Source organism: Parastagonospora nodorum (genome assembly GCF_000146915.1).
Source record: "Parastagonospora nodorum SN15 chromosome Unknown scaffold_4, whole genome shotgun sequence".
NCBI lineage: Eukaryota > Fungi > Ascomycota > Dothideomycetes > Pleosporales > Phaeosphaeriaceae > Parastagonospora > Parastagonospora nodorum.
The window spans coordinates 897,820-910,968 of NW_001884552.1; the positions used below are offsets into that span (position 1 = coordinate 897,820).

General features: G+C 52.4%; 8 protein-coding genes and 1 non-coding gene across 9 annotated transcripts; 4 read left to right on the top strand and 5 right to left on the bottom strand.

The window, feature by feature from the left end:
* Window positions 1-1,004: 1,004 nt before the first annotated feature.
* On the top strand, window positions 1,005-2,212 carry SNOG_02996 (hypothetical protein; the record flags this gene model as incomplete). Its single annotated transcript, XM_001793534.1, has 3 exons — window positions 1,005-1,407; window positions 1,456-1,981; window positions 2,036-2,212. 3 exons carry the CDS (start codon window positions 1,005-1,007, stop codon window positions 2,079-2,081), a joined length of 975 nt encoding a protein of 324 aa, XP_001793586.1. The 3' UTR covers window positions 2,082-2,212.
* Window positions 2,213-3,476: 1,264 nt separating this feature from the next.
* SNOG_02997 (hypothetical protein) lies at window positions 3,477-3,852 on the top strand (the record flags this gene model as incomplete). The annotated part of the gene is made up of 2 exons (XM_001793535.1): window positions 3,477-3,528; window positions 3,695-3,852. The coding sequence occupies 2 exons, from the start codon at window positions 3,477-3,479 to the stop codon at window positions 3,850-3,852; spliced, it is 210 nt and encodes a 69-aa protein (XP_001793587.1).
* Window positions 3,853-3,912: 60 nt separating this feature from the next.
* Window positions 3,913-4,097, top strand: SNOG_02998 (hypothetical protein; the record flags this gene model as incomplete). The annotated part of the gene is made up of 2 exons (XM_001793536.1): window positions 3,913-3,998; window positions 4,040-4,097. 2 exons carry the CDS (start codon window positions 3,913-3,915, stop codon window positions 4,095-4,097), a joined length of 144 nt encoding a protein of 47 aa, XP_001793588.1.
* A 43-nt stretch (window positions 4,098-4,140) lies between these two features.
* SNOG_02999 (hypothetical protein) lies at window positions 4,141-4,819 on the bottom strand (the record flags this gene model as incomplete). The annotated part of the gene is made up of 2 exons (XM_001793537.1): window positions 4,141-4,204; window positions 4,263-4,819. The coding sequence occupies 2 exons, from the start codon at window positions 4,817-4,819 to the stop codon at window positions 4,141-4,143; spliced, it is 621 nt and encodes a 206-aa protein (XP_001793589.1).
* An 81-nt stretch (window positions 4,820-4,900) lies between these two features.
* Window positions 4,901-7,229, bottom strand: SNOG_03001 (hypothetical protein; the record flags this gene model as incomplete). The annotated part of the gene is made up of 4 exons (XM_001793538.1): window positions 4,901-5,097; window positions 5,289-5,616; window positions 6,276-7,122; window positions 7,171-7,229. 4 exons carry the CDS (start codon window positions 7,227-7,229, stop codon window positions 4,901-4,903), a joined length of 1,431 nt encoding a protein of 476 aa, XP_001793590.1.
* Window positions 7,230-7,579: 350 nt separating this feature from the next.
* On the top strand, window positions 7,580-7,668 carry SNOG_16707. The gene is given in 2 exon segments: window positions 7,580-7,615; window positions 7,633-7,668. It is a non-coding gene; the product is annotated as a tRNA-Trp (tRNA).
* Window positions 7,669-7,996: 328 nt separating this feature from the next.
* On the bottom strand, window positions 7,997-8,856 carry SNOG_03002 (hypothetical protein; the record flags this gene model as incomplete). The annotated part of the gene is made up of 2 exons (XM_001793539.1): window positions 7,997-8,580; window positions 8,637-8,856. The coding sequence occupies 2 exons, from the start codon at window positions 8,854-8,856 to the stop codon at window positions 7,997-7,999; spliced, it is 804 nt and encodes a 267-aa protein (XP_001793591.1).
* An 890-nt stretch (window positions 8,857-9,746) lies between these two features.
* On the bottom strand, window positions 9,747-11,195 carry SNOG_03003 (hypothetical protein; the record flags this gene model as incomplete). Its single annotated transcript, XM_001793540.1, has 3 exons — window positions 9,747-9,918; window positions 9,982-10,521; window positions 10,636-11,195. The coding sequence occupies 3 exons, from the start codon at window positions 11,193-11,195 to the stop codon at window positions 9,747-9,749; spliced, it is 1,272 nt and encodes a 423-aa protein (XP_001793592.1).
* An 868-nt stretch (window positions 11,196-12,063) lies between these two features.
* SNOG_03004 (hypothetical protein) lies at window positions 12,064-13,083 on the bottom strand (the record flags this gene model as incomplete). Its single annotated transcript, XM_001793541.1, has 2 exons — window positions 12,064-12,337; window positions 12,731-13,083. 2 exons carry the CDS (start codon window positions 13,081-13,083, stop codon window positions 12,064-12,066), a joined length of 627 nt encoding a protein of 208 aa, XP_001793593.1.
* Between the last annotated feature and the right edge of the window lie 66 nt (window positions 13,084-13,149).

Here is a 13,149-nt window from a genome sequence, read left to right on the forward strand (position 1 = left end):
GCTCGCTCCGCCGTCGTGGAGAGTATGTGCTTGGCAAGAGTACCGAGATGTCGAGCTACGACCTTGGCGTCCGTCTCCGGGTCCACGTCGTCGAATCAAGAAGTCGTGAAGTTGCTTGTTCTAGCAATTCAATCTAGCACAAGCGTAGAAGGTGGCACTGTACGGTGGCGGGCGTCTTGGCGCAGAACGTTAGGTAATCGGACTTGTGTCAGTGCTCAGTGGGGTAGAACTGGATGGAGTAGCAGGTAACACGCCTGTGTAGTCCTTTCGGGTAGTCGTAGTGCTCATGATACGTGTATTGTGCTTGCCCGTGTTGTTATGAGCAAGTGGAGCCCAGCGATAATTCGCAATGTTCAGCCCCGTTGGTGCGCAGACCGTCCATGCAAGCTCCGCGTGATACTCCGTCTGCTCGATCATTCTGCTCTCGTGCTGACACATGCCGAAGAGTGGGATGGCGAAAACCCGCGTTGGCTGTCAGTAGCACCGTCGCCTTTGCCGAACGCAGGGACTGATCCCGAACCTCGTCTCTTAGACGTGAAAATCTGCCTGCTGTTGGAGTCCATCATGGTGCTCTTTCGACCATTTTGAACAGTCTGAGCGGAGAAACCAGTCGTCCAGGCCTGTACAGCCCGCATGCCCAGACTCAACCACGCGGGAGGTGCGTCGGCCAAGACGGTCGACTAGCCTTGTACATGCATAGAGTACCATGAGGCTCTTCGGACTGGCAGCGAAAAGCCCGCATGTGCATCAGCGGCGGCGTTGAGGCGTGCTTTCTCGCGACTTGGCGTGGATGAAGTACTCAGATTTTCGGGAGAAGAGTACCGAGGTGTCGCCAGAGGAGCCAGTGCTCTGGGTTCTGCGATCGTATAAAGAGCAAGTTGACTGCATGCATGAAACCGCATCCAGCTTGTCGGGACCTACCTTGAACAGCAGTTCGCATATCTTCAGACACTCGACGTCTCATACTGCAAAGCTTCAATTCGGATCACTCTAGAAACCTCATCATGGTCGCTTACTCCTCTCTTGTGCTCCTTGGAGCTTCGGCCGCGGTTGCCAACCCCATCTTTCCCCGCCAGGCTGCTGCCTCAAGTGCCCCTGTGGCAGCTGTTGCCCCGGCAAGCACCGCTTGGGACGCGGGTGCCGTGAATGAGTACCCCATTCACGCCTCTTGCAACGCTACCCAGAAGGCCTACATCAAGAAGGGTCTGCAAGAGACCGAGACCATCGCCAGACATGCCCGCGACCACATCCTGCGCTGGGGCAACTCGTCCGCAATCTACAAGAAGTACTTTGGAGATGCTGCCACTGGCGAGCCTGCTGGTTGGTTCGCCAAGATCGCCGACGGTGACAAGGCTGGTGTAGTATTCCGCTGTGACGACCCTGACCAGAACTGCGCTACTCAAAAAGGTACGTCCATACCCGGTATTCACACGAGCTTAGACTGACTTCTTCTAGGATGGGCCGGTCACTGGCGTGGTGCCAACGCGTCATCCGAGACTGTCATCTGTGACGTTTCCTATGAGACCCGTCGTTCTCTCGAGGGCCTCTGTGGATTTGGCTGGACTGTCGCGACCGGTGCAACAAACTTCTACTGGGCAGGCGATCTTCTCCATCGCCTGCTTCACATTCCCAAGGTAGGCGAGGGCGTTGTCGAGCACTACAGCGTAGGCAAGTACCCAGGCGTGCTTGAGTTGGCCAAGGAGAACTCAACATACGCCGTGCGTGACTCGGACACCCTCCAGTACTTCGCCCTTGAGGCCTACGCCCAGGATATTGCCGTTCCCGGTGTTGGATGCGCCGGCAAGTACACTGCCACCTCTTCCTCAGCCGCCGCTGCTTCGACGTCTCGCGCTGCTTCAGTCAGTGCTGCGCCCGCCAGCGCTTCCGCCACGCCCACTCGTGCTGCTGCCACATCTGCGGCCGCCACCTCTACCAAGCCTGCTCAGGCTGCTCAGTCCTGCACTCCCCACGATGACCACTGGTAAGTCTAAGTCAATTTCACCATCAATACGAACCATTGCTAACAACACCTAAGGCACTGCCCTCCCGGCGTCCCCGAGCCAGCTGGCCCCCCTGCTTAGAGTGGTGGGTGACGAAAAGTTTGGTTCTAGCCTCTGAATCCGCGCCCATGGTTGGGAATCGTGGCCCAGAGTGCTGGTCCGTCACGATATTCATGTTTATAGACCCTAATGATAATTACGATCATTCTCCATTTCGCTGTTTTACTCGTGACGATTCGTTTGACGTGCCCCTCATTCTGACATGGAATCGCGATTTGAATAAGTGCTTGGATAATGCCGTAAGCGGAATGTCTACACGGATGGGGGAGATGCGCGTGTTAATGCTGGTGATGTCTGGACGGATGATTGTCGGACCCGTGTTGATGTTGGCGACGCATGACGTAGACAAGCCTTTCCGAAAGAGGGTTGGCGCAAAACGCGTACATTTTGCATACAGAAACATTGCTACATCGGCGTCTTGCCGAGTCTCACCCGTCGTCAGACTCATCGCCATGCTTCTATAACGGACACGTCCCAAGATACAAGTCATCGCTTGAAGTTGTTGCGGACGGTGCCAAAACGAAATGCGCGTGCTGAGTCGTGTGGACGCCAGCTGCGCACTATCGACCGTTGCTCACAACACACTGACCACATATCATATGACAGAGGATAAAACAGCATGTACATGATCAATCGCACTCGTATCTCGTCACTTACAACCAGTCTTCCAAGCTTTTCTCTCATCTGCAGGGACCTTCAAGAAGAGTCTATAATGACATACCTACGGCGCACTCGATTGGTATTCGACAAGTCTCGTCCACTGACCCGTCAAAGCATCATGCGCCCTCTGGAACACTTATTCAAAAGAGGCTTTGAATCTATTCGCATGCTCACTTCCCGCGAAGCATCTTGCTATGGAAGTTCCACCATACCAGAGTTCTTTTATCCTGGGAATTTCATCTCTGGCTGTACCGGCCTTCAAGACCTGATTCTTGGCTTTCGTCCTTGTCACCTTTTGCGGTTCATTGATGAAGATGATCTACCAGAAAATCCTGGAGGAGAGAGCCCTACTCCAGAGTAATTTTCAGGGGTGGAAATTGAAGACCGGTGGGGCCTGAGAGGTCTCTACCGGATGCAGAATCTGAACTCTGTCCATTTCCACTGTCTGGGCAGCAGGCGCGATTTCGGTTAAAATTTCTGGACAGCATCTTCGTTAATCCGAAAGCAGTGTTAGAGGAAGGATTCCGTAGGCGCCGAGAATCTTTGAGACTGACCGTTGTTGCTGTATTTGATTGAACCCGGCCTGATATTGTTGCGACAATGTCTGGTACACAGGATCTTCTCGCTACAAATGATCCAGCGAAGCCATATCTAGAAATTTTCCTATTTCACACAAAATCCTGCCTGAACTCTTTTTGTTCTTCAGCGCACGAATTATTGCGCTCATTCAGCCACCTCAGCTCGAAATGCGACATAATGTCGGACGATATGTCTCTCCCCGCTCTCTTCGAGGCAACGCGCCTGGACGGTCGGACTCCTCCAAATCGCCAACCTTCGTCGCCGCAAAGGATCCCCTTCTTAAATTTGCCCGCAGAACTAAGGATACGCATCTATCGCGAAGCCATTAAACTGCCCAATACGAGACAACGCTGGCATGAAGTCCCTATTCTCAACATGCCACCTACCGTTCCAAGCTCAACCAAAAGATTCACCCATCCATCTCACCATCGCTAGGATTCAGCACTTCAAGCACCCTGCTCCACAAACAGTATCCTCCCTCACGCTTCCTGTCGAGCTGCGGCTGCAGATCTACAAGTACGCCATACCCGCCATGCCATATGATCTGCCATAAGAGAATGCGCCCGTAACATCACCCACCGCCTTGGCCATCCGCAACATATCCGGTTTCATCATGTCGTGCCGGCAGATCTACCACGAGGTCGAGCACGACACCATGTCTCGCATCAACGACTACCTCACAAGTGCACGCTTCACACAGTAGCGGAACACACGCAACTACCGTGCTATCGGCTTCCCAGTCTTGACTCATCTTTCCGACGCGATCAGCATGCGCTTCAACGTCTCGGGGCTTTATGAAAATTTCCCTATTTCCGGACAACTGATTCGTTCAGCACAAGGTCTAGGAACTGAGATGTCTCTGGTCGGCTTGCTCCTGAATACCTTTGTGTCTTTTACGCTTGAGTCTGGGCCATATCAGATAGTTGCTGTTCGTAGCTTGGGGAACGGCAATCGTACGCGAACCTGACATCGACGATGGGAGAATCGACTTTGAGCATGCACAGCCGAAAAGATGGTAAGTTGTCGATGAAGTTGTGGATGAGTGTTGCTAGGTGCGGATAATATAGGGGGTTGCAATGATAACGTGGAAGTTGGATGGCCGGAGGGATGTGGCCGGTAATTTTGATGGTGATAGTTATGGTGTCGACGAAGGTCTGGATATGCGGTATCAGAACGTCGTAGAGAGTGGTCGTCCATTTTGCCTTGGAGGCCTTCAAGAATTGATTAACAGACTTGACAGCCTCGGACTCGAACTCGTGGTAGACTTGGCGGCAGGAGAGAATTAGGCCTTGATAAGGCTCCATGGTAGAAGAAGTAGGGATGGGAACCGTGTCAGCGATGTAACCGTAAATCTGCAAGCGTAGCTCAGTGGGTAGGCCGAGAAAGCCATCCGTGGTTTCGGCGCCGTTGGACATGCTCAGAGATTGGTTGAGGCTTGTAGCAAGCAAGTTGATCAAGAAGGGTGGAAGGAGAGAGATAATAAGGCACTCGAGGTCCTGAAATATACACCGGCCAGGCATGGAGCGTGGCGAATTACCCCCCATCACGTGTCCAACGAAGACGAAGAGTGAAAAAGTTTGTCATTTAAGCTTACAAAACAACTACTCATGAGTCTCTTCTGGGTCCACCGGATCGTAAGTGCTCAACCACCCAGCAGTCGATTCTTCTGCGAGGTCGTCTCCCTTAGCCTGTTCCTCGACGTGCAAGAATCTCTCGCCGCGGCCATAGCCTGTCTTCACTGGAAGCTCATCCCCGAACAGGATCTCATCATCGATTCGAAGCTTCCACTGCTCGCCCGCTGTAGCAGATAGAGTCACGATCTCGGTCGTACAATGCTCACGGCTAGCGGACGCGATATATCGCCATGTCTGGGGCCCAGGAGCTTGGCGGTTTGGCGAAACAAGACAAAAAGACATCTATGAAGCCATCAGTATCAGGCCCTCTACACAGGAAGCCTGGTACTTACATCGTAGCTTGTGTCCGCATTACTCGGGTTCCCGCGAATCATCCACATCGCCAGCCCAGTCCCCATGCCAAACTGCGAAAAGACCAGATCCAGGGTGAAGAATATGCCAAACGCGCCAAGGATGCAGACTGCAACGGCGCACCAGAAGCAGCAGAAGGCGTAGAAGCCGCGGTGGTCGCGCTTCATGGTGGTGAGTACGAAAGTTCCTCGTTCACAGTCGAAGGAGTCGCAGTCGGGACAATAGCTGTAGTCCGACCGCTCGTCCGCGTCTTTTGCTTCATCGATTGTGAGAATTGGAGTGGTGAGCAGGCCTTCGATGTCGTTGTATGGTGGAGGTGCATGTTCGCTGGGCTGTGCGTGCGATGTGCGAGGATGGAAGTATGAGAGCAGTCCGGCGTGCGGAAGAGCGACGTCATTATTCTCGTGGTATGTGGCCATTTTTAGAAGGATGAAGTGTATCAGATGCGAATTTGTTATGTTTTTGCAATGATTTGAAGTTTGTAAAATGGGACAATGCAATTGTTGTAGTAGCCTAAGTAGCCGCTACGCGGAAATATATTATAAGCCATTTCTGCGCCTGGTATCTGATATGTTGGAAGTCGCGCTGGATGCAGTATTTAGGAGGTCGTTTGCAGCTATCTGGGAAGCTGCATAATATTTTGCAGCAGTCGCTTGCGGTGCGGTGGTGGAAGGTGAGGCTGGCTGAGGAATGCGCGATGGTGATTTTGTGTAACACGGAAAAGTAGTTGGAAAAACAAGAGAACCGAAAACACTAAATACGCCACAAGAGCTCCACTGCTCTATCTGGATATGTCTTGAGAGAAGAGACGAGGTGTAGGACGTGAAGCACCAGTATCAGTATTTGCGGGGCGTGGTGCTCCGAACAGGCCTGGGTAGGTTGGTGGCTGGGAGGGAACAGCATTGTTACTGCTAGGGCGCGGCGTCCCAAAAAGTGACGCGGTTGTCGCTGGCTGTACGGTACTGTTCATACTTGCAAAAAGCGAAGGCACATTTGCTCTCGTGTTGGATGAACTCACCGAGCCAAATTGTGTTGCACCGCTCGCAGACTTGACCGCGCGATTTGGAGCCTCAATTTTCTGTGGCCAGGATTTGATGAGCAAAAACGACAGTTCGTCAATCGAATCCAGCTTCGCCTCTGCACCTGGTATCGACGCGATGTCAGTCTGGAAGTGCGTTCGAAAAGCCTCCATGACACTATTTCTCAACCCGCGATTCGAATCAGGCGTGGTGCTGTACGCAATCTGCACCGCAGCGATGAAATCCTCCGTCTGCGCATGATGATGAAGACAACACTCGAACTTCTCCTTCGCAAGACTGCTCAGCCCTTCGACTTGGTACTTGTCACCCAGCGCGTACATGGACGCATGAATAGTCAGCGGATTTGCAACCTCGACCGCATTCGCCGTCTTCTCGTAGACCTTGTAGTCCTGTTGCGAATCCGTCTCCTTTGCGACGGGCTGTTCTGTGTTTTTCGCATTGGGCGCGAGACACGCGCATGGATCAGTGACCGACACGCCAAAAGCGCCTCTACGGTAGTGGTGGGTTGGATTGGTTGCTGAGGTGGATTCATGCTGGGCGATGGCTCCGAATTGTGCCAGCGACATGCCGCTGTTGGGGTCATAATCCCCAAGATATAGATACGCGATCAGGCGCCGGATCATCTCAGGGTCGTCTTCTGGAAGGTTGATGCATTTTGATTCGGCTTCTTTGCCAGCAGCAAACTTTAGGCTCTTTAGGAAGAAGTCGCATGCCGTGCAGACAACAACGGCGTGCACCTTGAAGGCGAGCGAGCCACAGATTATAGTCAAATCCGTGAATTCGCCATTCTTGTACGCTCTACGTCTGTGTCAGCATCTCCCACCCATCGTCCCAAATGCGACTGACTTGAGAATGGTAGGCGGACACGCTAGGCGAGGCTTACAAGTAAGCGCTGATGTGCTCATGATGAGATGGTGGATGTCGGCCTTACTGCTACAACAGATTATCGATCGACCGCTGCCTCACTCACAGCAAAGTACGAGGAAAGGGGATTTGCTATGGAGGTGACCTCAGGAGGCCTGAACTCAAACGCCGCATCGCGACCTTAGCGCTGCTGAAGGACCGTTTCAGGACCATGGACCCCGCTCTACCCCACTTTCTCGGCCAGGGTCGTCAGATCTTTATACTGCCCCCGCTCCAAGACTATGAAATTTCCGTTGGCATACCAAAAATGATCGCGGTGTAGCAGGGCTGCCTCCGAGCAGGTGTCGTTGTGAGTATATATAATATGTAAATTTCGGCTTGATCAAAGAAGGGCCCGATGGCGCAATGGTAGCGCGTCAGATTCCAGCGAATCTATTTCGAGTCTCCTGAAGGTTAGGCGTTCAAATCGCCTTCGGGTCAGACTTTCCCTCTCTTTTTTCTATTTTTGCTAGTCATCTGTGATGTGCGCACTGAGGCTGTTTTTGTCATGAGCGCGCTACTAATCTAACTAGAACGCGTCAGCACCCCGCTGCGCAAACCTTCTCTCTCACAACGTAGTTCGACAGGCCATAGCAGTGTTGCAAGAACGCCCAGATTTGCAGAGTTGCTGTGAAATGACCATTTCATTTTCCCTGGCCCTACTCTTTTTTGCTTGTACTACGAATGTAATGTCTCAAATAATGCGCAGGTCGACGTAAACTTTCACGGGATATTGCACATTTCATAACCTCCCATCCCATCATATCGTTCATTTCTGATCCTTCGTCACCTCCCCATCTTTACGACTCGCCTCACCATCCTTTGTAATATCACCACTTTTAACAGTAACCTCCCCATCCTTCCGCGCCTCACTCCCCTGCAATTCCGCCGGCGGCTCATACTTCGGCGGCGCATCATGCTCCCCCGCCCTCATCGCCTGCATCTCCGCCGTACTCGCAAACTTCTGCTGCTCCACAGGCGGCGGTGGTGGTATCTCCTTACCAGCCTCGAGCTGCTGCTTCTTCTTCCTCTTGCTCCTCAGCACCGCGAGTGCCGTGACCAGCGCGCCGATCAGCAGCGCAAGGCCACCCAACACGCCGCCGAGAATGGCGCCGAGCTTGGTCTTGCCTTTCTTGTTTTTCCCCTTGCCCTTGGATCCCGATGATGATTTCGAGTCTTCCTCGACTTTGAAGACGCGGCTCGAACTCGTGCCTATGCCGGCTGTGGCGTCGAAGTTGGGCGGGTCGCGTGCCTGTACGAAGGCGACGACGAAGTCTTTGTCTTTGCGCAGGATGTCGAATGGGATGTCGATTTTCCAGCGGTAGTTGCCGGGCTGGTCGAGGGAGATGTTGCCTGCTCGCTGTTAGCATTGCATCATGCACGAAACGTAGGGTATGGGTGATGCTTACGCCTGAGTACAGAGGTGAATGTGCCACTCTTGGAACCCGTGACGAACAAGTCGACATTGGTCTGGCGCAATCCGCTACCAGTCCAGCCCGCCTGCCATCTAATGTCGAGGTTGTCGCCGACGCCTAGGTCATCTTCGCGGCCGTCGGGTGAGGTGAATTGGTTGGATTGCGCAAGGGCAACACCGACTAGCGCACAGAGAGACCACTTGATCGCGAACATCATGAGAGATCGCGTAGCAGTGTCGGTATTTACGGTGCAAGTGCGGGTGCGGAGTGCTTATGTACCGTCGGTGCTATTCGGTCTGATCAGACGTTTGACAGGCGGGTCGTGCGCTCTGCCATGTTCAGAAACGGAACACTGCGGCAGGTAAATTTGGGAGCGACGTAAACCTTGTTTCGTTTCTTCGGTCAATACACGGTATATTCGCAGGCATCGTATAAACATACAAGGCTGTGTGAGGCTGGGGTTAGGTTGATCCTGCCAATCACGTCAGCTCCCAACATGGGCCTAATTTAAAAATAGCTTGGCTCGTGTTCCTCGGCCTGGAGGTCTACAAGCATCGATGATAAGGCTTAGCTGGCTTTGAACGAACCGTCTTCGTTTGAACGCACAGCGTAGAGTCTGGAGCTGATTGACAAAACAGACGAGGAAGCAGAGAGCTTAGACAGGGAGTAATGTTTGATATGTCAATTCTCGTTGTGAGGTAACGCAGTATCATTAAGTTTTCTGCGTAAGATGCAGTTACGTCGGGCGGAGCATTCGTCAGACTCCAAGACGAAGAGCTGACGAATATGCTTGGCATGCCTTTGAGAAGAGAAGCACCGAAACGGGTCATGGGCTGATGCCCGAGACAGAAAGAAGAGGCCATTGGACATGGTCAAGTGGTTTATACTGTGTAATAATGCTTGACCGAAACGCTGAATGACGTGGTGGATCGTTGTGAACCCGGATTGTCGGCGCCGATGGGAAGCCCGGAGAAGAAAGGCACATAAGCCAACATAGCTTTGCCATGTTTCCAGCACGCGAAGACAGGACTGAAGCGTGACATACTTATCAAAGTCAGTTTGATATCGTACGTAGAAATGATTGACCAACTCCTCGCAGATATTTCAGAGCAATTCACGCGCCTCCATATCTTGACCTAACGTGCCGCACAAACTCAATCCAGCGAGGAACTCGATGATTTCGAAGATGAACGGGTCGTAATCGGGATCGTTCCAATCATCACGATAATCTTTTGGATCCCAGAATACCCAGACCAGGATTCCCACCTCAAACAACCTATCCCACGTATGGAGATGTCAGTAATATAAGTCCTGATAACCAGCGCCTCGGTGACTGTACTGGCAGAGCTCGACAGTGATGCTCTTTGTGAAATGACATTTCAGTGGCAACAATCCTTTTAGGTAGGGAACGACACTGAGACGCGGAGCGAATATAGTCAGATTTTCAAGGCTAGGAGGTAACATTTGCTCAATGGAATTGCCATCCGATCTAACAATCATATCATGTTCGACCTGGAGCTTGCGCAGGTCTTGAAACCGAAGGAGCGACGGTCCCATGGGTGAAATGAATTCGAGAAATGACGCATCATTATGGTTACAAGCAGATAGAATGAGGTATTTCAGTGTCGAGGCCAAAGGGTGCAGATACAACAGTCGTGAATCCAGCGATCCCAGTGTTCCCGGTTTCAGCACTACGTAGGAATCTCCAGTGCTTGCGTCGATTTCCGAGTTGCAGAATGAAACGACAAGTTCCTCAAGCTCTGGTAGACGACGGATGAAAGCGACTAGCTCGTCCGATGCCTCCGTTTGTGTATTGAGTAAACGAGTGCATCTTTCCATGGACAATGTTTTGACCCGGCATGTCGCTCGCGGCGGGAAGCTATAATCCAGGATAGAGCACAATCAACCCAGATTGAGTGTTGTAAGATGCGGTAGCTGACACCAAGCCCACTCCAGTGCCCCACTGTATAGAGATAGAGAACGAAGCTGTTACAGTCCTACAACATTCGACATTGCTGCTCCTCCGTATGGTTCTTGTCCGTGGTCGTAGCCAAGCAGATGCTCATGCGTGCGATCCGAAGAAAAGCTCGCAGCCTCTTCGTCTCTCACGTCCAACAGCAGGTGCCGAAGGTTAGGAACGTGCTTCAGAATGTAACCCACAATTTCCGACTCTTTCATGAAGACCGTGAGATGCTGCATGGACTCTGCAACCGTGTCATCCCATGGACAGAAGAGAGTCGTTTCGACACTGACGTGGCTGGTGTGGGGCTTCAGGTCGAGTTCCTGGACTTTGCAGGCTAGGTGAGCATTACGGGCCAGTACTTCCGCCAGCATTGCGATCCGCGAAGGGGATGACCTACGGTAAGGTATGCTCGGTGCGCAGTACGCGGCCTCCTGCGCAATTGTTCCAATTTGCTTCGAAACGGGTGATAACTCGCACTGATCCAGTGTCGACAGGCAGTGAGCGATGTCGAGGAGCAGCTCATCTGGCAATGTGAATAGCAGGCAGTGCGCAGTTTGCGCAGCTCCCGCTACGTCGCCAGCCATGTGCATGGTCGAGATGTTGGCAGAAGGTGAGGTGAGAGAAGAGAAACAAAGCTGTCGCACACCGGGGCAGGAGCAAATGATTACCAAGCCCCACGCCTGCGCTGTGCTCTCACCTTCACTCCCAATATCGCGTCCGCCTACACATGCTTGTGTGCAGTGCGTTCCTATTGAGACATACTATATTAATTCCTGGATGAATTCAGTAGATCAAGGCTTGTTTGTTTGAGTGCGATACGGTGGAAAGTCGTGTCCATGGTAGCTGTCAGGTGCTGTGCGATGACACTGGAGACGTGACGAGTGGATAATGTGTGATGGACCATGATTGTTGAATTGATAGTAGAAAGACAGAAAAGTAAGAGGAGACACATCGGTCGATCGACTGCGTTCTGTACATTGAAATTGATATTTTGAAAGAACTTTACATTGTCACGTGTGCGCTTTCTGCGCTGCCTGCCTAGGTGCCATCTATGAACAGATTCGTTCGCGAACTGTACGTGTGTTTCCTTGTCATTGATCTCACACTCGTCGATTTGCACCCCGCAACGAGCAGCTTGACGGCTCATGTAATCCACCGACGTCCACGACCCGGACCTGCGTATGCAGCCCCTCCTCACAACTGCGGTCGTGGAACAGTTGTGTAGAGCTAGCCCCCACCTCTTCAAGAGAGGTGATTGCTCCGCGTATTTCACTGCTGCGGGGAAGTGTGCCGCATGCTGCGAGACATTGCTATCTCAAATTGAAGCTGGCCGCTTATGACGCGCATGAAGTGGCGGCCACGTCTTTGCATGAATCGCGCGATTCGTTCTCAGTGGAACGTCCGGCTGAGGTTCACGGAGAAAAGTGGCTATTGTGCACTGAACTTCGACAGGAGGATTCAGGACGTGATAGGCATGCCACTCGCCATTCTGTAGAGTTCGAAAGCCAGTCCAGGGGTTTCTCTCACAGCCATCTCTACGTCCGGTCGCAGGGATAGTCCTGGGTTAGCCCGGAATGCTTGGACGATCACGTCACGGAGACCTCGATCAGTGTGGAAGGTGGATTCGTATGCCTCCTGGCACGCTTCTGGGAAGTCGGGACTATCGAGGTGCAGATCAAGCTCTTGCACAAATTTCTGTTGTGCGATAACTTTCAGACCTGCAATGCCGTATCTGTGATGGTATGTTAGCCATGCATGACCTGTGTGTGCGTGGTTTTCTGAGATCGCGTGATTGGAGGGACGTGGTTCGTTTCGAGGATGTAGAGGTGAGATCTGTGCAGGAAACGCTAATTGTGTGCTACAGGGGTAAAGAAACAGAAGGAAAGATAGACAATTGAGACGTGGCGATCTGATGTGGTACGTGCATTGACCTGAAGTGATTGGGCTTTGCATACGCTCGGTGACGCAATTGGCGGCGTTCGTCGGTGTTGGACCGCCTTGGTACCCCAAGCACATCACAGGCGCAAATGTAATCTGCGGGCGCAAATGAAAGGGGTCCAGTGGACTGGGACGCGCATTCAGGCAGATGAAGAAAACCCAAATAATGACGAAAGATCATACGTACTTCTCAGCAATTGCGTACACTTTTGCATGAGTGACGAGGTGTGCACTCTGCATGGCAAGCTCGGGCTCTGATTGCTCGCCTTCTAGCTCATCGATTGCAAATTGGTCGAACATCGGCGTGTCGGGGAGTTTTGACGACGCATCCAGATTTTGGAGGACAGGTTCGTCGGCGGGAGGCGTCAGCGGCATCGACAAATTAGATGCCGTCATGCTCGCTAGCAAAGGGTCTTCCACGAGGGCCAGATTCAACTTCTTGGGCGGGCCGCGTTTCGAGAAGCCTAAAGACAGCGGTGATGCCGGGCGCGATGAACGTTGCGAGAATCGACGCGACTGCGTCTTCTTCAGATAATCCATATGGTAGAAGTCTGGAAGGACCTGGATTAGTCTGCGCTTCGACGCGTGTTGGGTTGTACTTACAGT